Source organism: Beta vulgaris, chromosome 2, assembly GCF_026745355.1.
Source record: "Beta vulgaris subsp. vulgaris cultivar EL10 chromosome 2, EL10.2, whole genome shotgun sequence".
Lineage (NCBI taxonomy): Eukaryota > Viridiplantae > Streptophyta > Magnoliopsida > Caryophyllales > Amaranthaceae > Beta > Beta vulgaris.
Window position 1 is genome coordinate 8,776,815 of NC_079203.1, and position 23,544 is coordinate 8,800,358.

A 23,544-nucleotide genomic window follows, 5' to 3' on the forward strand; every position below is an offset into this window, starting at 1 on the left:
AGCTAAATTAAATGACATCCACAACATCGAACAAAAGGCTAACTAAAAATTGAAAATAATAGGGTTTTCGATCTCAAGCAAAAAATAAACGATCATGTATGAATGACCCTTTCAAGTTTCAACCTTCACCATATGAAGCCAATCATCCCATAACCAGAAAACAATTTGGGTAGTCAACTACGTTCACAAAATCACAAACTTTCCACATCAAGTCCATCAAAATCCAACATAATGCATAAAAGTGAGACAAAAATGCAAATTATTAAGTCAACAATTTAGAAGACAAAACGACAACATATAATTCGAGGCATAAGCATAACCCTGACAATTCTTCGCAAGAAAAGAAGAAAAATAGAGAAATGAATTGAGATATAACGTAGAAACAGAAGAAACACGAGGATATAACGTAGAAACAGAAGAAAAAAATAGAAAATGATCACCTTAATTAGGAAACAGAGTAACTGTCACGATGGTTTGGAGGAGAGAGAAAGAATGTGAGTTGTGAGAGTGAAGTGGGCATGAAGAGTGAGGAGTATGATCTTGGAATCTCTTAAACACAAGTCATTGGGTCTTATTATAGTCGTCATTGGTCAACGTCAAGTCAATATTTAATTTTAGGAATCATACTTTTTCGTTAATGACGTCTGAAAGTGCCGCTAATTATTTATTTTTCATCTTTTCTCCAAGTTTTATCCTCGTCTTTTGGTTTCATTGCTGTATAGTGTATCCTATTGGGAAATTTAAAGTTCTGAGATCTGTACGGATCCAATGGCTTCTAATTGTGACGAGGAAAAAAAGATGTTAAGCATTCTGTACAAAATAAAGAGAGTTTGAATAAGAAAAAGAAGAAAAACAGCGACGTCAACATTGCAATTTCGCAAGCAGTCAAGCATGTTCTTCGAGTATTGTTAAGAGACTTAAGCCACGTTCTTTTAAATTGGGAAAATTATGAATTAGGAGAAATTGAAATATTGAAGGAAATTGAAGTATCGAACTGAACTGAAATTGAACAGAAAATAAGCTTGTTTTTTTGAGCACGATTTTACTTCAATTCAGATTGACTCAGTTTAATTCAGCTTAGCTCATTTCAATTCAGTTAGAAAATGGTCTCAAAGTATGTTCTCTTCTATTTATGTTTTGACCTTAGAAAGAAAAATAGTTCAGATATGTTCCTATAAATTTTAATAAGTTCCGACAAAATATAATAAGCTCATATAAGTTCAGTGAGCAAAAAAAGATTTGTCACACACAAATAGGCAAAAATTGGCTAAAACAGCACCATTTATTGGTCAGGTGTGTCCAACAACATAGTCAACCTTTAATTAAGTGGTGCAATTATAATAGCTCCGATTTCTAAACCATCTTATTTACTATTAATTATAATTATTAGCTAAATTATATATTAAATACTCTTATTTTATCTAAGTTGAAATATGAATTATATTTACCAATCTTCTGTTAATTTATTGTATCGATATTATTTATATGTAGCAAGTAATATTGAATTATGTTTATAACCTCTAGCTTCTCACTCAACAAAATCTAATTGCAATTAACAAACTATCTATCTGCTATCTTACACACATACGTGACATTAATGAAACCAGAAGATCATGTGGTTGAGAAAATCCATCAGTCTATTGAATTACTGATATAGCCAATAACGCAAGGTCAAACTATTAGGCTTTGAAATTGTGATTTCAGATCCTCCAGCCTCTTCTGGTAAAAAAATAATCAAAGCAATGGAAGCTTCATTGCGTGAGCTAAATTTGGACTAAAAATTGATGGTTAGCCGAGCCTACCATGATTCCCTATATAAGGCTAGGTGAGTTAGTCATTTGGCTTCTAAACTCTCAAACTAACTAATTTGGTCTCAGAATATTCTCCAGTGAGAATTATTTTCATTCCATGCTACAAAGTTATGTACAATTTCTCCCTCCTCTCCTCACCTCTCTATCACAATTGATGTTCCCAATTAAACAAACTTATAATTTGCATATAGTAATTGGATTTTTAAACTTCACATCTTAATTGTTAAATAGGTTTCTGAACTCCTGTTATCGTGGTGTTTATCTACAGGATATAGTCATAAACCTGAAGAGTGGTCAGCTCCTGAAGATTTGACTAATGGGGTCAAGGTGTTGGCAATAACCCTAGCAATTAAAGTTGTCCCTTTCCTGATCATTAGGTCTTCATTACAAGTTATAGCTGCAGCTAATCTAAGTTTCTCTCATTGAAGCCACGGTGGCTACAAATAATTTTGCGGTTTTGTGCTGTATATTAATAATGATGATTCAAGTACTACTTGTTAGTGTTCCTTTGTGATATACTAATAAGATCAATAAAAGTAAAAGTCAATCTCAATACAATGTATTGCATTTTACTGTCAAAAGAATCTGAGTACATGTACTGATGTACAACTTGTATAGAATTCCTGCCCGAAGACATTATTCAATCAAAACTGAAGAGAAAAATTCAAAGTGATAGAATCAATCCAGACTTATCATCTACTTCCTAAAATGTGGCAACGTTGGAGACATCACCACAGGACCTACTTATAATTATCTACCTACATTGTTGCTTGAAACTATGAAAGCTAACTACTACCCTAACATTATAAAACTTGCAGAACATTTGTTGCTGAGTAAGAGATCACAGATGGAGTACATTGTAGGGCATCAAAGACTTGAGCATTCTTCCTTTTTCTCAGCAATTTCAGCTTCGGTCTTTGATTCATCTGATACTGCCTTGGTTTTAGTCTCAGGTACAGGCTTCGCAATCTCATCAGCAGAGGTAGCAGATTTCTCATCAGCAGAGGTAGGAGATTTGTCATTTCTTTCCAGAACAATCTCAAGCTGCAAAATTAACCAATGTTCAGAACACAATTTGACTATCCATTATTCATTCAAGAATATATACAGTATATACCAGAAGATCAAGGATATTGTCACTACCTTTGCATTCTGAATAACACGGCCCTTGTTCTCATCTTTTGCCCAATTGTTGATGTCAGAACCTCTGTTACAATGTGCAATCTCAGGTTATTACTAGATCGATATACCAGATGTTATAACACAGAAGATAAACCAAAAACCGAGAAAGATGTGTAACATGTGATATGGTGGTAGAAGTAAGCTTACTCTTCCCACTGCAACACCATTTGCCTTGAGAATCTCAGCAATGGTAACAAGAGTAGGAATAGCTGAAAACAGTCAGAAAGTATTAGTCAGCATTGAAGCAATATCAGAAAATCATCATGCTTAAACATCCATTTTTTAATTTATTTGTTTGTTTGTTTTCTAAGAATCATCATGCTTAACCAGAGAACACATAAAGAAAACAAGGTGTAAAGAGCATTATATGTATATATATACCCATTCCAAGAGCGGAGAGCTCGGCATCATTGTACTGCTTGATGTACCTCTGCAACATCAGAAATCAGAAAAGTATTAATTAGCACTGCAATTTAGATGAATTTAACAAAGAAAATGTAAAGGACAGCCAACATTCTCTTATAGAATTGCATGATCATATATTAACTGCAAGTGTTCCCAAAATCACTAATTAGGGCCTTAATACAATATTGTTACCCCCTTGATTGCTACGCGGCTAATGACGTCTCAATAGGCCACTTAATGACCGCAACAATAAGCATATATTCTACTAGTATATGAGAATTTTGTGGATTCTTTTATTGTTGGGAAAGATAGTCTGTCGTTAGAAGAAGTAAGATCTGCTCTTCATACTAGAGAGGTTTGTCATCAGGCATCTGGTTCTAGCACAGAGAATCAAGCATCTGGATTAGTAGTTACTGGGGGTAAGGGACAAAAGAAATTTGGTAAAAAGAAAACGAACTATAAAAATTCGAATTCTAAGGGTCCTAAAACTACTGATGTCTGTATTTACTGTAAGGAAAAAGGGCATTGGAAAAATGAATGTCCTAAGAAAAAGAAGCAGCAGGACAAGAATGAAGGTTATGCTGCTCTGGCAGAAACTGAAGGTATTTCTAAGGAAGATACGACCCTAATTGATAATAACCAGTCATATTGTAGGGATGTGCGGGTTCTTGATTTTGGTGCATCGTATCATATTAGTCCATGCAGGTAGTGGTTTTCAACTTATGAGCAGATAGGTGGGGGCAATGTTTCTATGCCAACAGTGCTGCCTGCAAAGTAGTTGGAATAGGCTTTATCAGGGTGAGAACACATGATGGTACATTCTGCACCTTGAACGAAATTAGGCATGTTCCACTAATGACAAAGATATATATCTTTGAGTCTTCTTGATAGCAAGGGTTTCAGTTTTCAAGGTGAAGGTGGAGTTATGAGTGTTTATAAAGGTTCGAAGGTGGTTATGAGAGGTATTAAAAAGGTACCTTATATATTCTTCAAGGTTCTACTGTGACAGGTTGTGCTGATGTTGCATCATCTGAGATTCACAAGGAGGAGTTGACCAAGTTATGGCATATGAGACTTGGACACATAGGTGAAAGGGGGTGCAAATTCAGTCAAAAGGGATCTTTTATAAAAGGTGCAGGACCTTATGTTTTGTGAATACTGTGTGTTTGGGAAGCTTAATCGCAACAAGTTCCCAAAGGCGATTTATACAGCGAAAGGTATTCTTGATTATATCCATTCCGACTATTAGGGACCTTCCCGAGTTGCATTTATTAGAGGTCATAAGTATTTTGTGTCAATGGTCGATGATTATTCAAGAATAACTTGGGTAATTATGATGAAGCATAAAAGTGAGGCTTTCAAGAACTTTAAGTAGTGGAAGGTCTTAGTGGAAAATCAAGTTGAAAGGAAGATCAAAAGATTGCACACTGATAATGTCTAGAGTTATGTTGGTCTGAGTTCGATGTTAGAAATACGCCACAACAAAATGGAGTTGCAAACGCATGAATCAGACACTGTTGGAGAGAGTGAGGTGCATGCTCTCAAATGTTGGGTTAGCTAAAAGATTTTGGGCAGAAGTGTAATAAGCACAACATGCTATCTAATCAATCGTGGACCTCACACGAGTATTGACTTTAAAACACCTTATGAGATGTGGTCTAGTAAGCCTGTAGATTATTCTCTTTTGAGAGTTTTTGGTTCTACTGTTTATTATCATGTAAATGAGGGTAAATTAGAACCTAGAGCTAACAAGAGTGTATTTGTGGGTTTTGGGAGAGGAGTTAAGGGCTATAGAATCTGGTAGAGGTGATCATCTGGCCCGTCCCCGATTTTGAACCGGGTTTTGGGCAGAATTTTTGGCTAGCCGTCGGCCCGACCCGAATTTTTTTTGGCTTTAGACGGGCTTTGGGCAAGGCAAAAATGACTTTTTAGTCTATTTTTTGACCCGACCCGATTTTGGCCCAAAAAGCCCGTTAATTTTGGCCCAAAATACTAGGCTAATTTTGGCCAGAATTTTGGCCCGGCCCGACCAATGGGCAAATTTTTTTGCCGCGTCCCGCCCCCCCATGATCACCTCTGGAATTTGGTCACCTTATGAGAGTTGTGCTATACTTAGTAAAAGTGTAATATTTGATGAAACTTCTATACTTAACTCTCCTGTGAAGACTATTGTGGTGTCTGTTATTAGTGATGTTGATAAAACAGGTGGAGCTGCAAGTCACTCGCTATGAGAGTGAATCACAACACCAAGGTGGAGAAGGTCAACATGGTGCTACTGAAGAGTCTTCTAGTCATCAGTCAACCACATCTAAAGTACATCAACCAAGCATAGCACTTGATAGATCTAGAAGAGTTGGTTTGGGACCTCCAAAGAGGTATGATTTTGAGGACATGGTTGCTTATGCACTACATGTTGTTGAAGAGGTGGAGGTTGAAAAATCATGATTCATCCACATATAAAGAAGTTGTTTCTGGTAGTGAGTCTGCTCAATAGCTCGCTGCAATGGGAGAGAGATGGAGTCTCTAGATAAAAATCAGACTTGGGAGTTGGTCAAACGTCCTAAGGAGAGGAAGATTGTGACATGCAAATAGGTCTTCAAGAAGAAAGAAGGATCTTCACCTACTGAGGGGGTTAAGTATAAAACTCGGGTTGTTGCAAGAGGGTTCACACAAAGGGAAGGGGTAGATTATAATGAGATTTTCTCACCTGTAGTCAGACATACTTCCATCAGGGTGCTACTAGCAATGGTTGCACATCAGGATCTTGAACTTGAGCAACTAGATGTGAAAACAGCTTTCCTACATGGGGAGTTGGAAGAAGAGATTTATATGACACAACCAGATGGGTTCCAAGTTTCGGGAAAAGAAGACTATGTTTGCAGATTGAAGAAGTCTTTGTATGGGCTAAAGCAGTCTCCTAGGCAGTGGTATAAGCGGTTTGAGAGTTATATGGTTGAGTTAGGCTACAACATTAGTTTGTATGACTGTTGTGTGTACCAGAACAAGATGAATGGTGGGTCATTTATTTATTTGGCCTTCTATGTAGATGATATGCTCATAACTGCAAAGACCAAGTCTGATATTCAGAGGTTGAAGGGTCTTCTCAGTGTTGAGTTTGAGATGAAAGATTTGGGTGCTGCGAAAAATATTTTGGGGATGGACATCTATAGGGATAGAGGTCAGAGGAAACTTTTCTTGTCACAGAAAGGTTATATTCAGAAGATTATGTCAAGGTTTGGCATGACAACAGCTAAGCCTATAAATACTCCAAGTGCTTCGAATAATCATTTGTCTGTTGCTTTTGCACCCAAACTGATGTGGAGAAGGAGTACATGAGTCGGGTTTCTTATGCTAGTGCGGTAGGGAGCTTGATGTATGTTATGGTTTGCACTAGGCTGAATCTTGCACATGCAGATAGTGTTGTTAGTTTGTTCATGGGTGACCCTAGTAAGGAGCACTGGCAGAAAGTCAAGAGGATTTTTCGTTACCTTAGAGGTACGTATGATATTGGTCTTATTTATGGGAATGATACTCAGTGTTTAGTCACTGGTTATTTGATTCTGATTATGCTGAAGATGTTGACAGTAGGAGGTCAATGAGTGGTTATGTATTTACTCTTGGGGTTCTTTTTTAGTTGGAAGGCAACTTTGCAGGCTACAGTTACTTTGTCTACTACTGAAGTATAGTACATGGCGTTGACAATAGCTGCTAAAGAAGGGATATGACTAAAAGGGCAAGTTAGTTAGTGGTCTTGGTTTACATCATGATCAAGATACTGTGTATTGTTACAGTCTGAGTGCAATATGCTTAGCCAAGGATCAAGTCCATCATGAGAGGACTAAGCATATTGATGTGAGATATCATTTCCTAAGGATGAGACTAGAATTAAGGTGAAGAAGGTAGGAACTGCTTATAGTCCTTTTGATATGTTCACCAAGCCGGTTTCGCAAAATAAGTTTCAGCATTGTTTAATTTAGACTCACTCAATGTTTGAGATTGTTAGTTGCCCTCTTGGGGCAATTCTGAGGTCCTTAAGAACTAATCTAGTCTGGTTGTCTTTTGGGACAAATCTGGTTGTAGGAGATTCTAGACGTTGTGACAATGCATCTGTTTTCTGGTTTGTTGTGAGAGGATTCAAGTCAAGGTGGAGATTTGTGAAAATATGTCTTGAATAAGTTATAGTCGAGCTATCTACAAAATGGCGACTCGCGAAATTCGTCACGACTCGTGCCTGAAATCGCCGAGAGCTTACCGCGACTCACGACAGGCACCGCGACTCGCGCTTTGCGCGGAATTCTTCGTCGAGTGTTTTGTTAGTGTTATTAGCCGAGTTAAATTCCTATTTAACCTAATATCGTTTATTTGACGATGTTAGCATATATAACATCTGTAACTCTGTTTTTCCTCACACACATCAATAAAAATATTCTTTCTCTTTCAGCCCGTGGACGTCGCCAAATTGATAACCACGTAAATTTGTTGTCTGCTTTATTGATTTTTCATTCTATTATTTGTTTCTTTCTCACCTCTGTCATAACAAGTATAATATAATTAGACTAATTAATCATATCAAGTTGGTTTAGTATATTGGAGATTTACCTTATAACCTTAAAGTCATAAAGTCAAATCCTTTCAATCGCGCTGCTTGAGGAGTACAGATCCCATTACCATTATTCCCCCTACTAGTCTTGATATGAATGCTACAAAAATTGTATGGAAAAATCACAAATTTGTACGAAATATAATTGATAACTTTGATAGCTTGAAAATGAGTCTTGTGATAAGGTACACAATAATAATCCTCATTGGAAATGAGTGTTCAAATAAAGGCTCCTCATGAGTTAGGAGGAGGAAAGTTCAGTCCACATACAAGCACAAAGGATGTTTTAATTCATACAAAACAAAAAACTATTAGCAATAATAGGGGTATGTCCTCTAACTTATAATGTGGTACTTTCTCTACTCTTTCTCTAATATGGGGTAACTCAGATGTGCACAATAAACAAAGGGTTGAACAAAAATCGATCCATATGATTATGTATTATTAAATATTTTTGTATGTTTTAACATTATTTTGTGTGTAACTTTATATCTAATAAAATTATTCAATATCAATGAACCTAAAAAGAGTGTGGTTAACAGAAAAATTAACAAATTTCGATAGTAATGTCATGCTAATACAATAAAAAAATTACACGTTCACTTGATATAATAAATTATCAACAATTTTTGTGTGTGGTCAGCCACACAACAATATATGGTGTGGCTACATTTGTATATTGAAGTAATATCTATTTATTCATACATATAGCCTTATATAATCACAAGTTAACCTTATTATGTCCATAAAAATAACCTCAATTCAATATATACATAAAATCAACCAAGTAAAGAAGTAATCTCATTTGCTCTTTTAAGTAACCTATTATTTTGTTTTGGCTATTAGAAGAATAATTCTACTTGTATGTTAATTAAAGTAACCCCACTTTTCTATTAGAGTACACCTGATACATCACGGTGACTCCATTTAACTATCGTCGCAACCCCTCTTACTTGATTAATCTCTATTATATAAGGGAAGGGGAGAGGAAGATGGTGTCCCCCTTCGAAAATTCTAAATTACCCTTAATGATTTAATGAAATGAAAAAAATTTAGAAAAGAGAATAATTTAAAAAACCCCTTTCTCTTTTCAACTTACCATTCTAAAAAAGGTATATGCGTCAAATAGTTCAATCAAAAAATTAAATGGACAAAATATCTTGACCTCTTTTTATAAGAGAAGATGGTATTTTTGACGTGCACCTGAAAAGTATGAAACACTCACTAGCACTACTTTTGATACTCTTTAATTCAGTCAAACCAAGTCAAGAAAAGCTACTCGAATAAAATGCAAAATTAAGACAGATCAAGCTAAAGATATTAAGCATAAAAACACACTTTTTTTTTATTGCATTTTTGATTCAGTTATTCATGGGGAAAAAATGAAGAAAACAATCCCTTTTTTTTTAACTCACTCACTCAATCAAAAAACCTTCTACCCTCTAGTGAGAATAGAAGAAATTCTACTTTCATACAATATCTTAATGCAATTCTTTGTCTATTCTTTTTGTTCAGAATTCATTTACAAAAAATTAATATTAGAAAATCATTCACAACATTTGTTAGTTTTTTTACATTAGCGAATTAATATATCTACATTCATCTAACTATTAATCTCTCATATTTTAAGTATAATCATAGTTATAGTACAAATGAAGTACATAATAGAATAACAAGTTTTGAAATTAACACACTCGTACATATTAGACTAGTTATCTTATATGTGAAGTGGCCACACCATCAACTAATTAATGGTATAGCTAGCCACATACAAATTTGTGATGAATTATTAGTTTTGATTACCATATATAAACATAAGTGCTATATACAACAAAAAAGGCTAAATACAGTATCTAAAATTATGCCTAACTTAACCATGGTTAATTTTAATTTTTTTAATATAAAAAAAAATCTCGTACGCAGGGGTGCAACAATGCAGCAAATACATTACCATAAGTACATGAGCACACAAGCCAACGTATCACATTTATTTATAAAGTTGGATGCGTTAGGGTTGTGAAAAAAATCTGAAATGGGCCTATCGCATCCCCCTAACATAATAACCCACGTCTAAAGTTTTCTTGTCAGATTATATTATATGTTTGATGTGGTAGGGGTATGGCGGGAACAAGGTCATTTATCATAGATGACCCCTATAGGGGGTCATTTGTCATAGATGACGCCCCCCCCCCCCTCCTCCCCCAAAACGAGGTCATTTGTCATAGATGATCCTCCCGGAGAAAGTCATTTGTCATAAATGACCCTCAAAAGATAGGTTAGTCTTTTAACATAAGTGCTAACACATGATCACCAATGAAAATTACCCAAAATTAAAATATACTAATCATTTATCTCGACAGCATTATAGGTAAGTAGTCCAATCGTTGCTGAGGCCAAAACAAAGTCTAACCTTTCTAAGGCTATGTTTAATTAGTTCACCTGAAATTTTCTGATCTGAACTTATCTGATCTGATCTGAACTTATTTTTTCTAATCTGATCTGAACTGAACTTATTTTTTCTGATCTAATCTGATCTGATCTGATTTACAAGATCTTATCTTTTATAAAATATATTATTACTATTATATTATTACTTTGTAAATCATTATTATGCAATACATTATAAGATCTTCTTTATAGTATTACTATTATTAACATTTTATTTCTATTACAACTTTTACACAACTTTTTTATTATTAATAATAATTATTATTATCATTATTATAAGAACAACAATAATAATTATAATCATAATTATTATTATTACTAAAAATAATTATATAACTCAAGTCATTATTTTATAAGAGCACTTATACAATGTTTCACACTTTCCCTTAAAAAAAAGTTTCACACTTGAGAAGTCGGCAAACTCAACTCTTTTTTTCCATATAAAATAAAATAAGATATACAAACAACTATGACTTGAGCAAAAAATAAATAAATATCATGCAAGTTCAAATAGCTAGAGAGATTTGGAATTCGGTAGGAAGAGGTATACCGAATCTAAATTTATAATTTGTATCTCACACTTAGCTTATTTTGAAATGTAATCCGGACTAGTAGTTTCGTTGTCATGAATTTGAGATATCATATTTTATATATTTCTTATTTTTGCGTCAATCTTATGTTCTAAACATGTGGCTTTTAATTTTCTATTATTTAATAACAATAAAATAACTTAATATAATAATAACAATGACATTTATAATGGTAACAACAAGATTAATAATAATTACCAATATTAATAATTAATAAGTCAACAAAACAACAACAATAATAATTCTTTTGAACAAATGTACTAGTAAATAATAACACTCCCTTTGTATTTTTTTATCTTTCTCACTTAGAATCTTGACATTATTCACAATTAGAGATAATCTTTTAGATTTTTCTCAATATATAAGAAAAATATAGTCATGTGGGGTCTTGTTTGATTCGTCTCAATGAGTACTTTATTAATATTCAATTATTATAATTTTTATTAATATGTAATGAAAGATATTTAATAATAACGAGTTTTTAAATATAAGCATGATATGATCTGAACTGATCTGATCTGGTCTGGTCTGATCATGATCTGATCTGGTCTGATCTGATCTGATCTGAATTTATTTTTTCTGATCTGATCTGATCTGAACTCATTTTTTCTGATCTGATCTGATCTGATCTGATTAGATCTGAAATAAGCAAAAATAAGTGAACTGAACATAGCCTAAAACCACTAAACCACAAATAAGCCAGACTACGTAGCGTGAGTGCGTAACCATCGATCATGATCTGGAGTGTGTTTTATTTGCGCTTGACAACCAACTTTCCATATTGCATTTGCATACCCAGTGTTGACTGTTGTATTACAATTTACATGCCTTTGGCTTATCCCAGCAAATTTCATATTGCTTTCTCCATTTTATATTATTTGTTACACTTCTCAATTCACGGATTCTTAGATGATTTTTAGAAAAAAGAGAGGTAAAGTAAAAAAAAAAAAAGACCCATGTAAAAGGAGAGAGATAGAGAGAATTTATTGCCCAAAAAAGAAGCATAACAAGTAATGTGAAACTTCCCACAATGAAAAGTATAGCGAGTATTATGAGACGGAGGAATGTTGAAGTTTTGAATCAGCCAAATACGATTAAGCAATTCTTAAAGTCACTTTTTTGTTGGCGTTCTTTCTCCTATGTTCAGCTAAGGTGTACATAGTTTTCATTTTTTTAAAAAAAAAAGTTCAGAGAATTCTTCAACCCACAAGCACTAGAACGGTTTAATCGTGCAACTAGGGAGGCAAAATTTATACCAAACCATATTATTTGTTGAATAACAAAGAATATAATTTACAACAATAAAATTACTTATCTCGTTCCAAATTAGTTATGACGCTTTTTATTTTAGGAGGTTTCAAATTAGATATACTTTTATTTTGTGTATGGAATCCTTTGGTTTGTTTTCTTTCTTTATCTCTCTCCTCTCTAAAAATATCTTAATAGTCCGTAATTTTAAAAATGTCACAACTAATTTGAAAGGGAGAATGTACAAAAAATTACAGCAATAATAAAACATCTCAAAACACAATAAATGTCACAATTAAAAGAGAAAAAAATCCAATATTAGACGGTGGAAACTTAACTTGAGATGATTGTTTCATTTCACCCAAATTTCATACCAAAAAAAGGGCAATGAGCTTGACATCTAACAAAGAGTCCTTGAAATTTTTACAAACTCGGACCATAATTCACTGATAAAACATCCAATGCAGTTCTATTTTTACATAATCTTATGAACTAGCAAGGAAGCCAGATATTTAACAATACGTAATAAAACATAACGAGTCATCAATTTATACAAGGATGATGAATAAGGTTCAGCAGTAAACACTTTGCCAAAACAATCTTTATACTGCGAAACGGAGTCCATGTCTCAGTTGATATCCCAGCACTGAAACATCTGCAGACCTTCTATTGTTCTTCTTGATGGTGATCAATCTGTCATATACACACCAAGGAAAACTAAGGAGATGATCCCGATTCATCCCCTCATTATACATCCCAAAATAGTCCGGGTGATAAGTAACATAATACCAAGCAGATGCTTTTGCATACACGTCATCATCTCCTGAGTCGGGATCATTTCCTTTCTTATTAAACCATGTCCTAGCTTCCTTCCTTAAGGACTTGACAGCCATAGTAATAGCTTCTGCATCCTTTCTTTTATCGAAGGACTTTGACATTCTCATTATATTACCACTCAAAATTTCTGCTTCAGAGGTGATACCATAGTAATCCATGAGATTACCGAGCTTATAATCATATTGGCTTTTGTAATATTCAGCATCATCCAGATGATCTTCAAAGCCATCATATTCCATGTCCGGATCATAAGAACACCTAGCAATTTCTCGGGTAAATGATCGAATGGAGGTTGAACTTGGGGATCTTTCCTTCACTTCCCTGAACAGCTTCCCTATGACATTTTGTGATTCATAGGTTGGTTTGTCGGGCTTATCCATGAAGTCAGGGTATTCTTTTACATAGAGGGCAGGTGGTGTAACTGCTGGGACGCCAGTTTTCGGGAAGTCAACAGCAATCGAGAAAAGCTGAGCGAGCTGTATGCATGGGTCACTCATTGCTTTCAAAGGCTCCCTATCTGCAAAGGCCGTGTGTGCATTGGCAATGATACCTAAGCTGTCATTGATTATATAGTTGGCAAAATAATCCAAAATTTCCTGCATGAGTACACAATTAACAGAAACACTTCAGAAGAATGTATATCTTGAAAACTTTGATCTGTTCAAAGCACTCGTCGATCATCAACACTCGTGAAAAGAAAGCAAATTAAACTATCAAGACAAAACCGTCAATTTTAGAAATACCCAGGATGAGTCCTGGTAACATGTTTATTGTCAAAAGCTATGTCCGCTAAGCAAATATTTGCAAGCCAAAAAGCAAAATGAGGAGACAAGTAGCATAAACTAAGAGATTCTTTGGGTGGGAGGAAAACATTTTCATGGAGAAAGTAGATTTTTCATTTTCATTTGTTTGGTTTGTGATGGAAAATAGTCTTCCTATGGGTGGATAATAGTTCTTCCAAAGATGGAAATTCTTTTTCTCAAGGATGGAATGTCATATTTTACCTCCCTATACGTTACATTTCTCTTTCTTTTTTTCTTTTCCACTCCAATTTTTCCTGTGAGGATCCAACCAAAAGAAAACTAATTTACAATCAAGTTTTTCTCGGAATACGGTTTTCATGGAAAATCCTTTTCTCCTATACTTCTGGAGCCAAGGCTTCATGCATAGTCAATTGCTAACGGTCCTGTCTTACTCAAAGCTCCTACTTCAGATAAAAGCAGCATCAAGTTATTCAAGTATGTTTCTCAATTAAGTGAAGAAAGAATAAGATACCTTAAAGAGAATCAACTCATTATTCAAACTAAAATAATTAGATAACAAAGAACTAACAGAAAGATACTCATCATAACACTATCAATATGGTGAATGTAGTATTGCCAGAATGGGCCTACATTGTTGGACATATACAATACACACATGATTTCATAACTAGAAAATCTAACATTCTTACAACATTGCCAAGACCGCAAAACATTAAAATAACATATGCCTCGTGAATCGTGATATACCTCTAGAACACATTATACTATTGCCAATCATGGGAAGAGCTATGATGACAGAAGTATGATACAGATATATTCAAAGGGACAATATATCTTTAGGTTTTATGATATTCATGGATGTATCCCATCATCGAAACACCTCCTTTTTTTATTATGAACATCTGATAGATATGAATGAAGTATGTTTTGATTTACCCAAAAAGGTCGCCAAACATAAAAGATCAAAAGGCATTAACAGCTTGACAGCCACTTGCTGCCATCAATCACTATATACTAGTATATCTTTGGTTTTTTCCCTCATCTGAAAAATTAAAGTCTTCAACAGAGACAGGGTGCAAAGATATATGCATCAGCTATCCATATCAGCATTTGTATCAGTATACATATATCAGTTATAAAAAGAAGTTTCACATTAAGTTAAATCACTAAATTAAACCTGAAAAAAGGAGTGTCCTTACTATCATCTAACAAACAAGCACATAATGTATACGGCATATGTACTTGTTAAAACCAGCAGTAAACAGGTACATGAAACAAAAGTGTACTGCCAATGCTTCATAACCGCTCCACTAAAATTCTAAAATCGAAAAACAAGCACATGGAGCAAAAAGAACTGAAAGCAGAGAAAACAACCTCCATGGTAACCTCATGATCCAATACCGTACTCTCAGGTGCGACGTAATCCATTGGTTCCTCTTGGCGAGGTGGTACTAATTCATGGTCCCAGCAGACAAAGTATATATCACCGTCTAAATCACTTCCAGAACATTCATTTGGATGAGGCCTATTATCAACGTTAATGTGTCAGAAAATCATATCTATGATTGAAAATAAAGAGAATTATGAATCCACGAGGCGTCCATAATTTGCCTGAAAAACCTACATTAACTTATCATTTCTCGTCCTACTTTGTTTTCTCAAATTATAATACCTAAGTACTATTAAGTATTAACTGTTGAAACAATCATGCTATAAATTTTGAAGAAAATATATATGAGGTTGGAAAATCAATAAATATTAAAGACTCTATACATGTATAGGAATTGATGCAGATAGAAGGAAACTGTGACAGCTAATGACTATATTACACTTTTGATCAGCAGCAGATATCCCAGCATTACAACACCATATGCTTCAATTCGGAATCAAGTAAAGACAACCACAAATTTATGAGAACTGAAACGATATCTTGACAACAGAATTTGAAGATGAGTGGAGAAGCATGTAATACATATACCTCTTTCCCTTCTGGGGAAACACAACACAGTCAACCATGTGATGCAAAGCAGGCACATCTACTGCCATCAAGACGCGAACGTCACCGGGATGCAAACAGGGGTTCTTAGCAACAACTACTTTCCCTTTCACAGCATAGTTATTTGGTTCAAAGTCGTAACCAGTGCATGTGAGGAGTTCATTGCCAACATTCCTAAATCTTGCACCAGAAACTTGCACAAAAACCTGACCATACTCCAAAGTCTTAGTTTCATCTAGACATCCCATCATTGCTCTACCACGTGGGACAAATATCCTTGACTTAGTGAGCAATTCCTGCAATTTTGCTGCCCGAAAAGTTTGCAACATCATTGAAAGAAATGGTTCAGCATCAGGCTTGTAGCCACATTTGAGCATTTCTTTAAGAATACTTGTAACCTCCCCTGGACACATAAGCTCCAATGCTTCTTGTGCCTTTAATGGATCTCTTAGGATAGCATCCAATTGATTCAAAGCTTCTTTTTGCTTCTTCTCGAATACACGGTCTTGCACACCAAGAGTGGACAGGAGAGTAATCAATTGACGATTCAGATAACAAGGTTGATATTTACTGTAGGCAAGCACATCAAGTTTAGCATTATCTGATTGATACTTGCACATGCTGTTTCGCAACGACAACTTCTTACATGACATGGGATCAACAGCAACAACACCCTTGAACCCACCATATCTAATCTGGAAGGCAGATGGCGTGGAGTTGTAACCACATTTCTTTGCCACTTTACAAGCAAAATCAGCTGATATCTTTCCAATTCCATCTGAGAAAATGTGTGTATTTCTCCCAACAGTTACTTTCACATCAGGTATCATCTCAATTTCCTCCCTAGCCACAGTTAGAGTTTCAGTGGATGAGCTGAAAGATTGACCAAGTCTGGCAGCATATTTAGCTACATTTCTTATTTCTCTAAAGTCACCCATCCAATTTCTGATGTCAGCGGCTGACAGTCCAGGCCTTGAAGCAAACATCCAGGCAGAATTTTCCCTCAACTGGCTTGATGAAAAGGCCAAAAATTCAAATTTCTTATCACCAATATGTATCCCATTCTTGAGAGTGGAACGGATCCTTCTATCAATGTTAGTCCGCATGCCGGCACCAGGTTCAGAGGAGAAACGTGGAGATAAATCTGTAGAGTATAATTTCTCCAGATCCTCGTCGACGAAGGATATGCGAAGAAAGTTATCAACGTCATAAGGATAATTTCTCAGTACTCGATTGGACACATTCACTTCTGGGCCACAAAAGTATACTCTACATGGAGTTACTTGAACTCTGCGCACATAAACCAATCCCACATCCAATGAAATGGTTGGCTTCTCAGGAATTCTCTTAGATGTGAGGTATTTTGTGTACTGTTGTTTCAGCCATCCAGAATGGATCATAGCAGCACTCCTTCAGATAATACAATTTCTCAAGTGCATATTCTACACACGCCTTATCAATTTTTCTTGGATCAATCATCTGATAGAAACTGTGGTCAAGGTTTGGACCAGGAAGACATCCAAACTGAACCAAGTAGTTTACCTTAAACAAGATATAGAATGGTAACTCAACTCCTCTAGGAGGAGCCACTATTGGAACAAGTTCCATGTTACAGGAAAAGGTATTGCCACTTACTAGAGTAAATTGGCCATCATCCTCCTTAAAATATGGAAAGGTAGCTCTGAAGTCTGGAAGTTCGCAGTTATACGGAAGCTCCAAACATAAAACTGAAGATTGTCCTACACAGCTTGAGGGGGTGAAATCTGTTGTCCTGAACCATTGATCATCTTGTTCCTCTTTGAAATAATTGTTTTCAAAGAGCAGTCCAGAAACACGTTCAACCTTCTCAAAAATTCGAGGAGCCCCAAACAGCTGAAAAGTTCATAACTTCAGACTTAATCAATACAGGCAACAAGTAATCAAAATATTTAACAGCTGTAACTGACATCTAAACCAAAAATATAAGGCAAATGATCCATTATGTTAGCAACAGATTCGTGAATCTTGACTACATGTACATGTGCTCCCCGCAGAGCACCATGCAGTCAACTGTTTGACCAATTAGGTCAATTATTGCCATGGGCCACACCCAGGAGTAAAATTGAAAAACAAAAGGCTCTCACTTGGCCCATGCAAGACTAGAGAGTCATGAACAGCAGCCAACTTTTACCCTTAACAGTCACCTCCTGAGAATGCTGCAGCATGAGGGCACATTCTTGCTCCAAACAAGGAGATCAAGGGCTGCAGCTGAATGAATCTATGCTCTTCGCAGCACAACATTGGTGGAGTAAGACGTAAGTTTGCAAGCAGCAAGGTACTAGCTTTTACCCAGGCAATTTGGGGTTCCAAAAGCTAGCCATCTGCCCCTTTAAGTTCAAAATAGAGAGCTTCTGCAGGATTTTCTTAGAGACTAACTAAACTGCATAATGACTTGAGAATAAGAAGTGGTTGCCAACAAATTTCAAAATCAAGTTAATAAGGGATGTCAATACTCATGAAATTCCCGAGTACAAGACATCTTCAAAGATTACCACAACAAAGTTGCACCTTGTAAAAATAACTGAAAGAATACATATCAAGAAGTTACAAAACAGTAATCAGACAAATAAAGTTTTTTCGGCGAGCAGTCAACACTCTGGAATTTAGGTATATGGCTTTACACAAGAAAGAGCCTGACAATATGCAATGAGCACAATTTCAATTGTTATATGCTAACTAACAAAACCAGCGAGGTGGGACTAACTGATAAGACAGTGACTTTATATAATGTATTTTTTTAAGTCTACACTTCGGCAAGAAGCAATGCGTGAGATTTTGATGTGATCTTTTTCTGTAGACTTCCATTCATCAAAGCAGTAATATGCAAGAGGAAAACCCTGGACGTTTAGTTTGCTTGACCATTTCCTTCCAGATAGATTATGTGTCGCGGAGAACTTCTATAGCTAGTAGAAATTTAATTTAGTTTATTTTAGAGGAATATATGCTGTCTCATGCTACTAGGAGACAAGCTTTAGGTATTACTGTGATATATTATTGTTTTACAGTGAATTATCAGGCTATCCGAGCCCTATTTGCTTATATGTAATTTGGCAGCTAAGATAGCAATCTAGAAAAGGGAGAGAAATCGTAAAGGGGTCCCCCTGTGGAAGCAAATGCTTCCAGATGAGCCTGTTTACCAATTATGCCAAGCATATATAGCTATGTTAGAAGAACAATCATTTTTCAACTAGGACAGGTATGCAAATATATTTTAAAAGAACCAGGTTAGACTTTAGAGACCACACCTGAATTAGAAGATACTTCACATGATTAGCACGTGGACGTCGTAGTTCAATCTGCCAAATACTCTCATACGAAAGTTGAAGTTTATATTCTTTTTCATCATAACTCAAGTAAAAGTAAAATCTTCTCAGCCCCGAGCCAAATGAAAGAGAAACATTACGTCCTGACCAAAATGCGAGGAACTTGTCATTTGAGGTCTGACATCCGACATGGAGTGTTATGTTGTCCATTCTATGCTGGTAAGTTCGTGGCTTGGGCACAATGTCTTTATCCATCTCTCGCGCCTTCAAGAAGTTGGAACGATACCAAATTTTTTTAGGAGGTTCTGCTAGACTCAGGATAAGCTCTGCCATCCGGACAGAGGTGAATTGCACAACAGCATAACATCTTGTCCCACCAGATTTAAACTGCCTTATTTTCAGAGCATAAATAGTTCCTTCACCGGTTTTATCCTCCAGATATGTTTTGACTGCTTCAGCAGACACGGTAGAAGGAAAACCAGATAACTGAATTGTCTTACTCTTACCCATGAAGTCAAAGTGAATGAAGCAATGTCACTGCATATACCAACTTAGGGATTATAGTCATACTCATAACTAACTTACCCAGATTCACAGCAAATAATTGATATAGTATGTCCAATAAAATCCCAGTGTAACTGTAACATACATTCGACTGCTAGATGTATATTTGGAATTGAAATTATTCACTGAAAACAAAGCTGTGCACGTAGTTTAGCATAATGCAGTCAGCTAAATGAATTAAAGAATTACCACAAAATTTAAATTCAAATAATAAGATAACATAAATGAGACTAAAGGGAGGCAGTCTTACACTCTTATGCTATTTTGACCTCATAGAGAAAGTTTCCCGTCTTAACATTACATTGATTTTTAGGTGTAAGATGATTGGGAGACAGAACTTATTATGGGAACACTCCACTTAAGCCAGTATAGAGCTTCAGTTATGATGGTGAAGCTTCCACCACCAAACAAGATGATTACACCAGCCAAATATGTTCCAGAAGTTTATTTAGAATGAAGTAACTTAATAAAATATCTCAAACTACCTTTAGTTTTGATTTGGGAGCAGATTATTTTCCACAGAAGGTAGTTTTTCAGTTTCTGTTGTTTGGCCCATAATGGGCGGAAACTTCTCAGACTCTCCCTCAAGGTTTGTTTCCAAGTAGGGGTTCCGGTTGCTACTGGCTACTGCATGGTATATTCTATCTCATATACTATGAAGTAACACAGTAAAGATGGGGAATATAAACTTGAACACTGAAAACAGGGAGAACAACTCAGTCTCTCTGGTATGCCCTGACCACTAAACATACAACAAAGGCTGCCCAAGTGTCATAGATGTTAAGCGACCAATACCTGGTCAAAAATTTACATCCCTTACCTAAATGAAATAAACTCTTCATATCCTTTAAACACAAAATTAACTATATTTGAACAAAGAAAATCCTTTTGGAAGGCCATTTCCACATACAAAATATGTACAGCTAGTACACACCACATACACAATTCATCACCTAAGAAATAAAATGAGCCACTAAGGAAAATCTTATCAGAATTTTCCTCTGTAGTAATCCATAGCTAAATCCAGTATAACCTGGAATCCCAAAATGCTAGTCTTTCCTGGCCACGACTTGAAGAAGCACAGTTTAATCTAACTGAAGAGACCTATCTTCATTTCCATATAGGAGTGTTAAACCACATTTAAATAGGACATCATAAGTATGTGAAATGGCTTGGTAATATATAGAGACAATAGAGAACAGAGATCTCGAAAGTTGATCACCTACCACAGTTTAACAGTTCAAGATAAAGCAAACAATCAAAATAAAAAAATCTTACAATTATATTGTATGATTTCATTGATGACTACAGAAGATCTCAAGCAAACTTAATAACTGAAGAGTAAAAAATTTGAGTTGAAAGCCTTATGGCAAACAAGTATTAGCACACATAAAACAATTATCTTCTATCCCTAGACACAAGAATGCTCAAATCTTTGAGACATAATGCACAAGTGCAGTAGGAGATAAATATAGCGGAGAACTACAATACTCAAGCAACCTAAAACTTTTTGTGCATAGTGTAACCATAAAAACCAATATCTACAAGTAAATGATCAGCCTCCATAACAATAACTAGTCAATGTAACATACTCCCTTTGTTCTCTAATAACGTTCCAATTTAACCTTTACATTATCTAAATACTCAACTTTGACCATATGCTTTCACTAATTACCAGAAAGAACAAAATCTTATTAGATTTGTTGCAATTAACATGTTCATATATCAACATTCAATAAATTTTCACTAAATGATAACTAAAAATATTAGTAGTCAAAGTCCAACATCCGCATGCGTGAAAGTCAAACTGGAACAACCAAGGGATTATCATTTTCAATTTCCAGTTTTTGTCTCAAACTTCAATTTTTTTTTCTTTTTTAATTAGGAAATTAAGTCAGCCAAGGACTAACCCCTACCAAGCTACTAGCCTGTAGGAAACACCAACACATTGGCTGGTATGGCATGCATAGCATGCTAAGAAAATATCCCAGCATAATGCTGGGGGTAACCCCTGACCACAAGGGCCAAGGGGGAGCGCTCTACCCACTTGAGCTAACTCCTATTACCTTTTCAAACTTCAATGTCTACCTTCAAAATATTACCTTTTCAATAATTTTATATATATAAAAAAAGGTAAAACAAAGCACAGTGATGTATACAAAATTCAATCTCGAGTCTTAGGCTATGTTTAGTTCACCTGAAATTTTCTGATGTGAACTTATCTGATCTGAACTTATTTTTTCTGATCTGATCTGATCTGAACTTATTTTTTCTGAACTGATCTGATTACAAGATCTTATCTTTTAGATTTCTCTCAATATATAAGAAAAAATATAGTCATGTGGGATCTTGTTTGATTCGTCTCAATGAGTACTTTATTAATATTCAATTATTATAATTTTACTAATATGTAATGAAAGATATTTAATAGTAAAAATAAGTTTTAAAACTGACAGATCTGATCTGATCTGAACTTATTTTTTCTGATCTGATCTGGTCTGATCTGATTAGATCTGAAATAAGCAAAAATAAGGTGAACTGAACATAGCCTTAGCCCTTGGCTAACATCCCATAATGCTTTACCAGCTAAATTAAATGACATCCACAACATCGAACAAAAGGCTAACTAAAAATTGAAAATAATAGGGTTTTCGATCTCAAGCAAAAAATAAACGATCATGTATGAATGACCCTTTCAAGTTTCAACCTTCACCATATGAAGCCAATCATCCCATAACCAGAAAACAATTTGGGTAGTCAACTACGTTCACAAAATCACAAACTTTCCACATCAAGTCCATCAAAATCCAACATAATGCATAAAAGTGAGACAAAAATGCAAATTATTAAGTCAACAATTTAGAAGACAAAACGACAACATATAATTCGAGGCATAAGCATAACCCTGACAATTCTTCGCAAGAAAAGAAGAAAAATAGAGAAATGAATTGAGATATAACGTAGAAACGAAGAAACACGAGGATATAACGTAGAAACAGAAGAAAAAAATAGAAAATGATCACCTTAATTAGGAAACAGAGTAACTGTCACGATGGTTTGGAGGAGAGAGAAAGAATGGTGAGTTGTGAGAGTGAAGTGGGTATGAAGAGTGAGGAGTATGATCTTGGAATCTCTTAAACACAAGTCATTGGGTCTTATTATAGTCGTCATTGGTCAACGTCAAGTCAATATTTAATTTTAGGAATCATACTTTTTCGTTAATGACGTCTGAAAGTGCCGCTAATTATTTGTTTTTCATCTTTTCTCCAAGTTTTGTCCTCGTCTTTTGGTTTCATTGCTGTATAGTGTATCCTATTGGGAAATTTAAAGTTCTGAGATCTGTACGGATCCAATGGCTTCTAATTGTGACGAGGAAAAAAAGATGTTAAGCATTCTGTACAAAATAAAGAGAGTTTGAATAAGAAAAAGAAGAAAAACAGCGACGTCAACATTGCAATTTCGCAAGCAGTCAAGCATGTTCTTCGAGTATTGTTAAGAGACTTAAGCCACTTGGGAGAAATTATGAATTAGGAGAAATTGAAATATTGAAGGAAATTGAAGTATCGAACTGAACTGAAATTGAACAGAAAATAAGCTTGTTCTTTTGAGCACGATTTTACTTCAATTTAGATTGGCTCAGTTTAATTCAGCTTAGCTCATTTCAATTCAGTTAGAACATGGTCTCAAAGTATGTTCTCTTCTATTTATGTTTTGACCTTAGAAAGAAAAATAGTTCAGATATGTTCCTATAAATTTTAATAAGTTCCGACAAAATATAATAAGCTCATATAAGTTCA

The 23,544-nt window shown here is 35.1% G+C and overlaps 1 protein-coding gene and 1 pseudogene across 1 annotated transcript; both read right to left on the bottom strand.

Moving 5' to 3' along the window:
• Nucleotides 1-2,678: 2,678 nt before the first annotated feature.
• Nucleotides 2,679-4,635, bottom strand: LOC125494676 (uncharacterized protein At2g34160-like; annotated as a pseudogene).
• A 7,936-nt stretch (nt 4,636-12,571) lies between these two features.
• On the bottom strand, nt 12,572-22,897 carry LOC125494640 (RNA-dependent RNA polymerase 1-like). Its single transcript, XM_048638259.2, is given in 6 exon segments — nt 12,572-13,717; nt 15,260-15,410; nt 15,864-17,272; nt 17,274-17,753; nt 19,166-19,720; nt 22,771-22,897. Coding segments are annotated over 5 exon segments (3,399 nt in total). The 5' UTR covers nt 19,694-19,720; nt 22,771-22,897; the 3' UTR covers nt 12,572-12,886.
• Nucleotides 22,898-23,544: the final 647 nt, after the last annotated feature.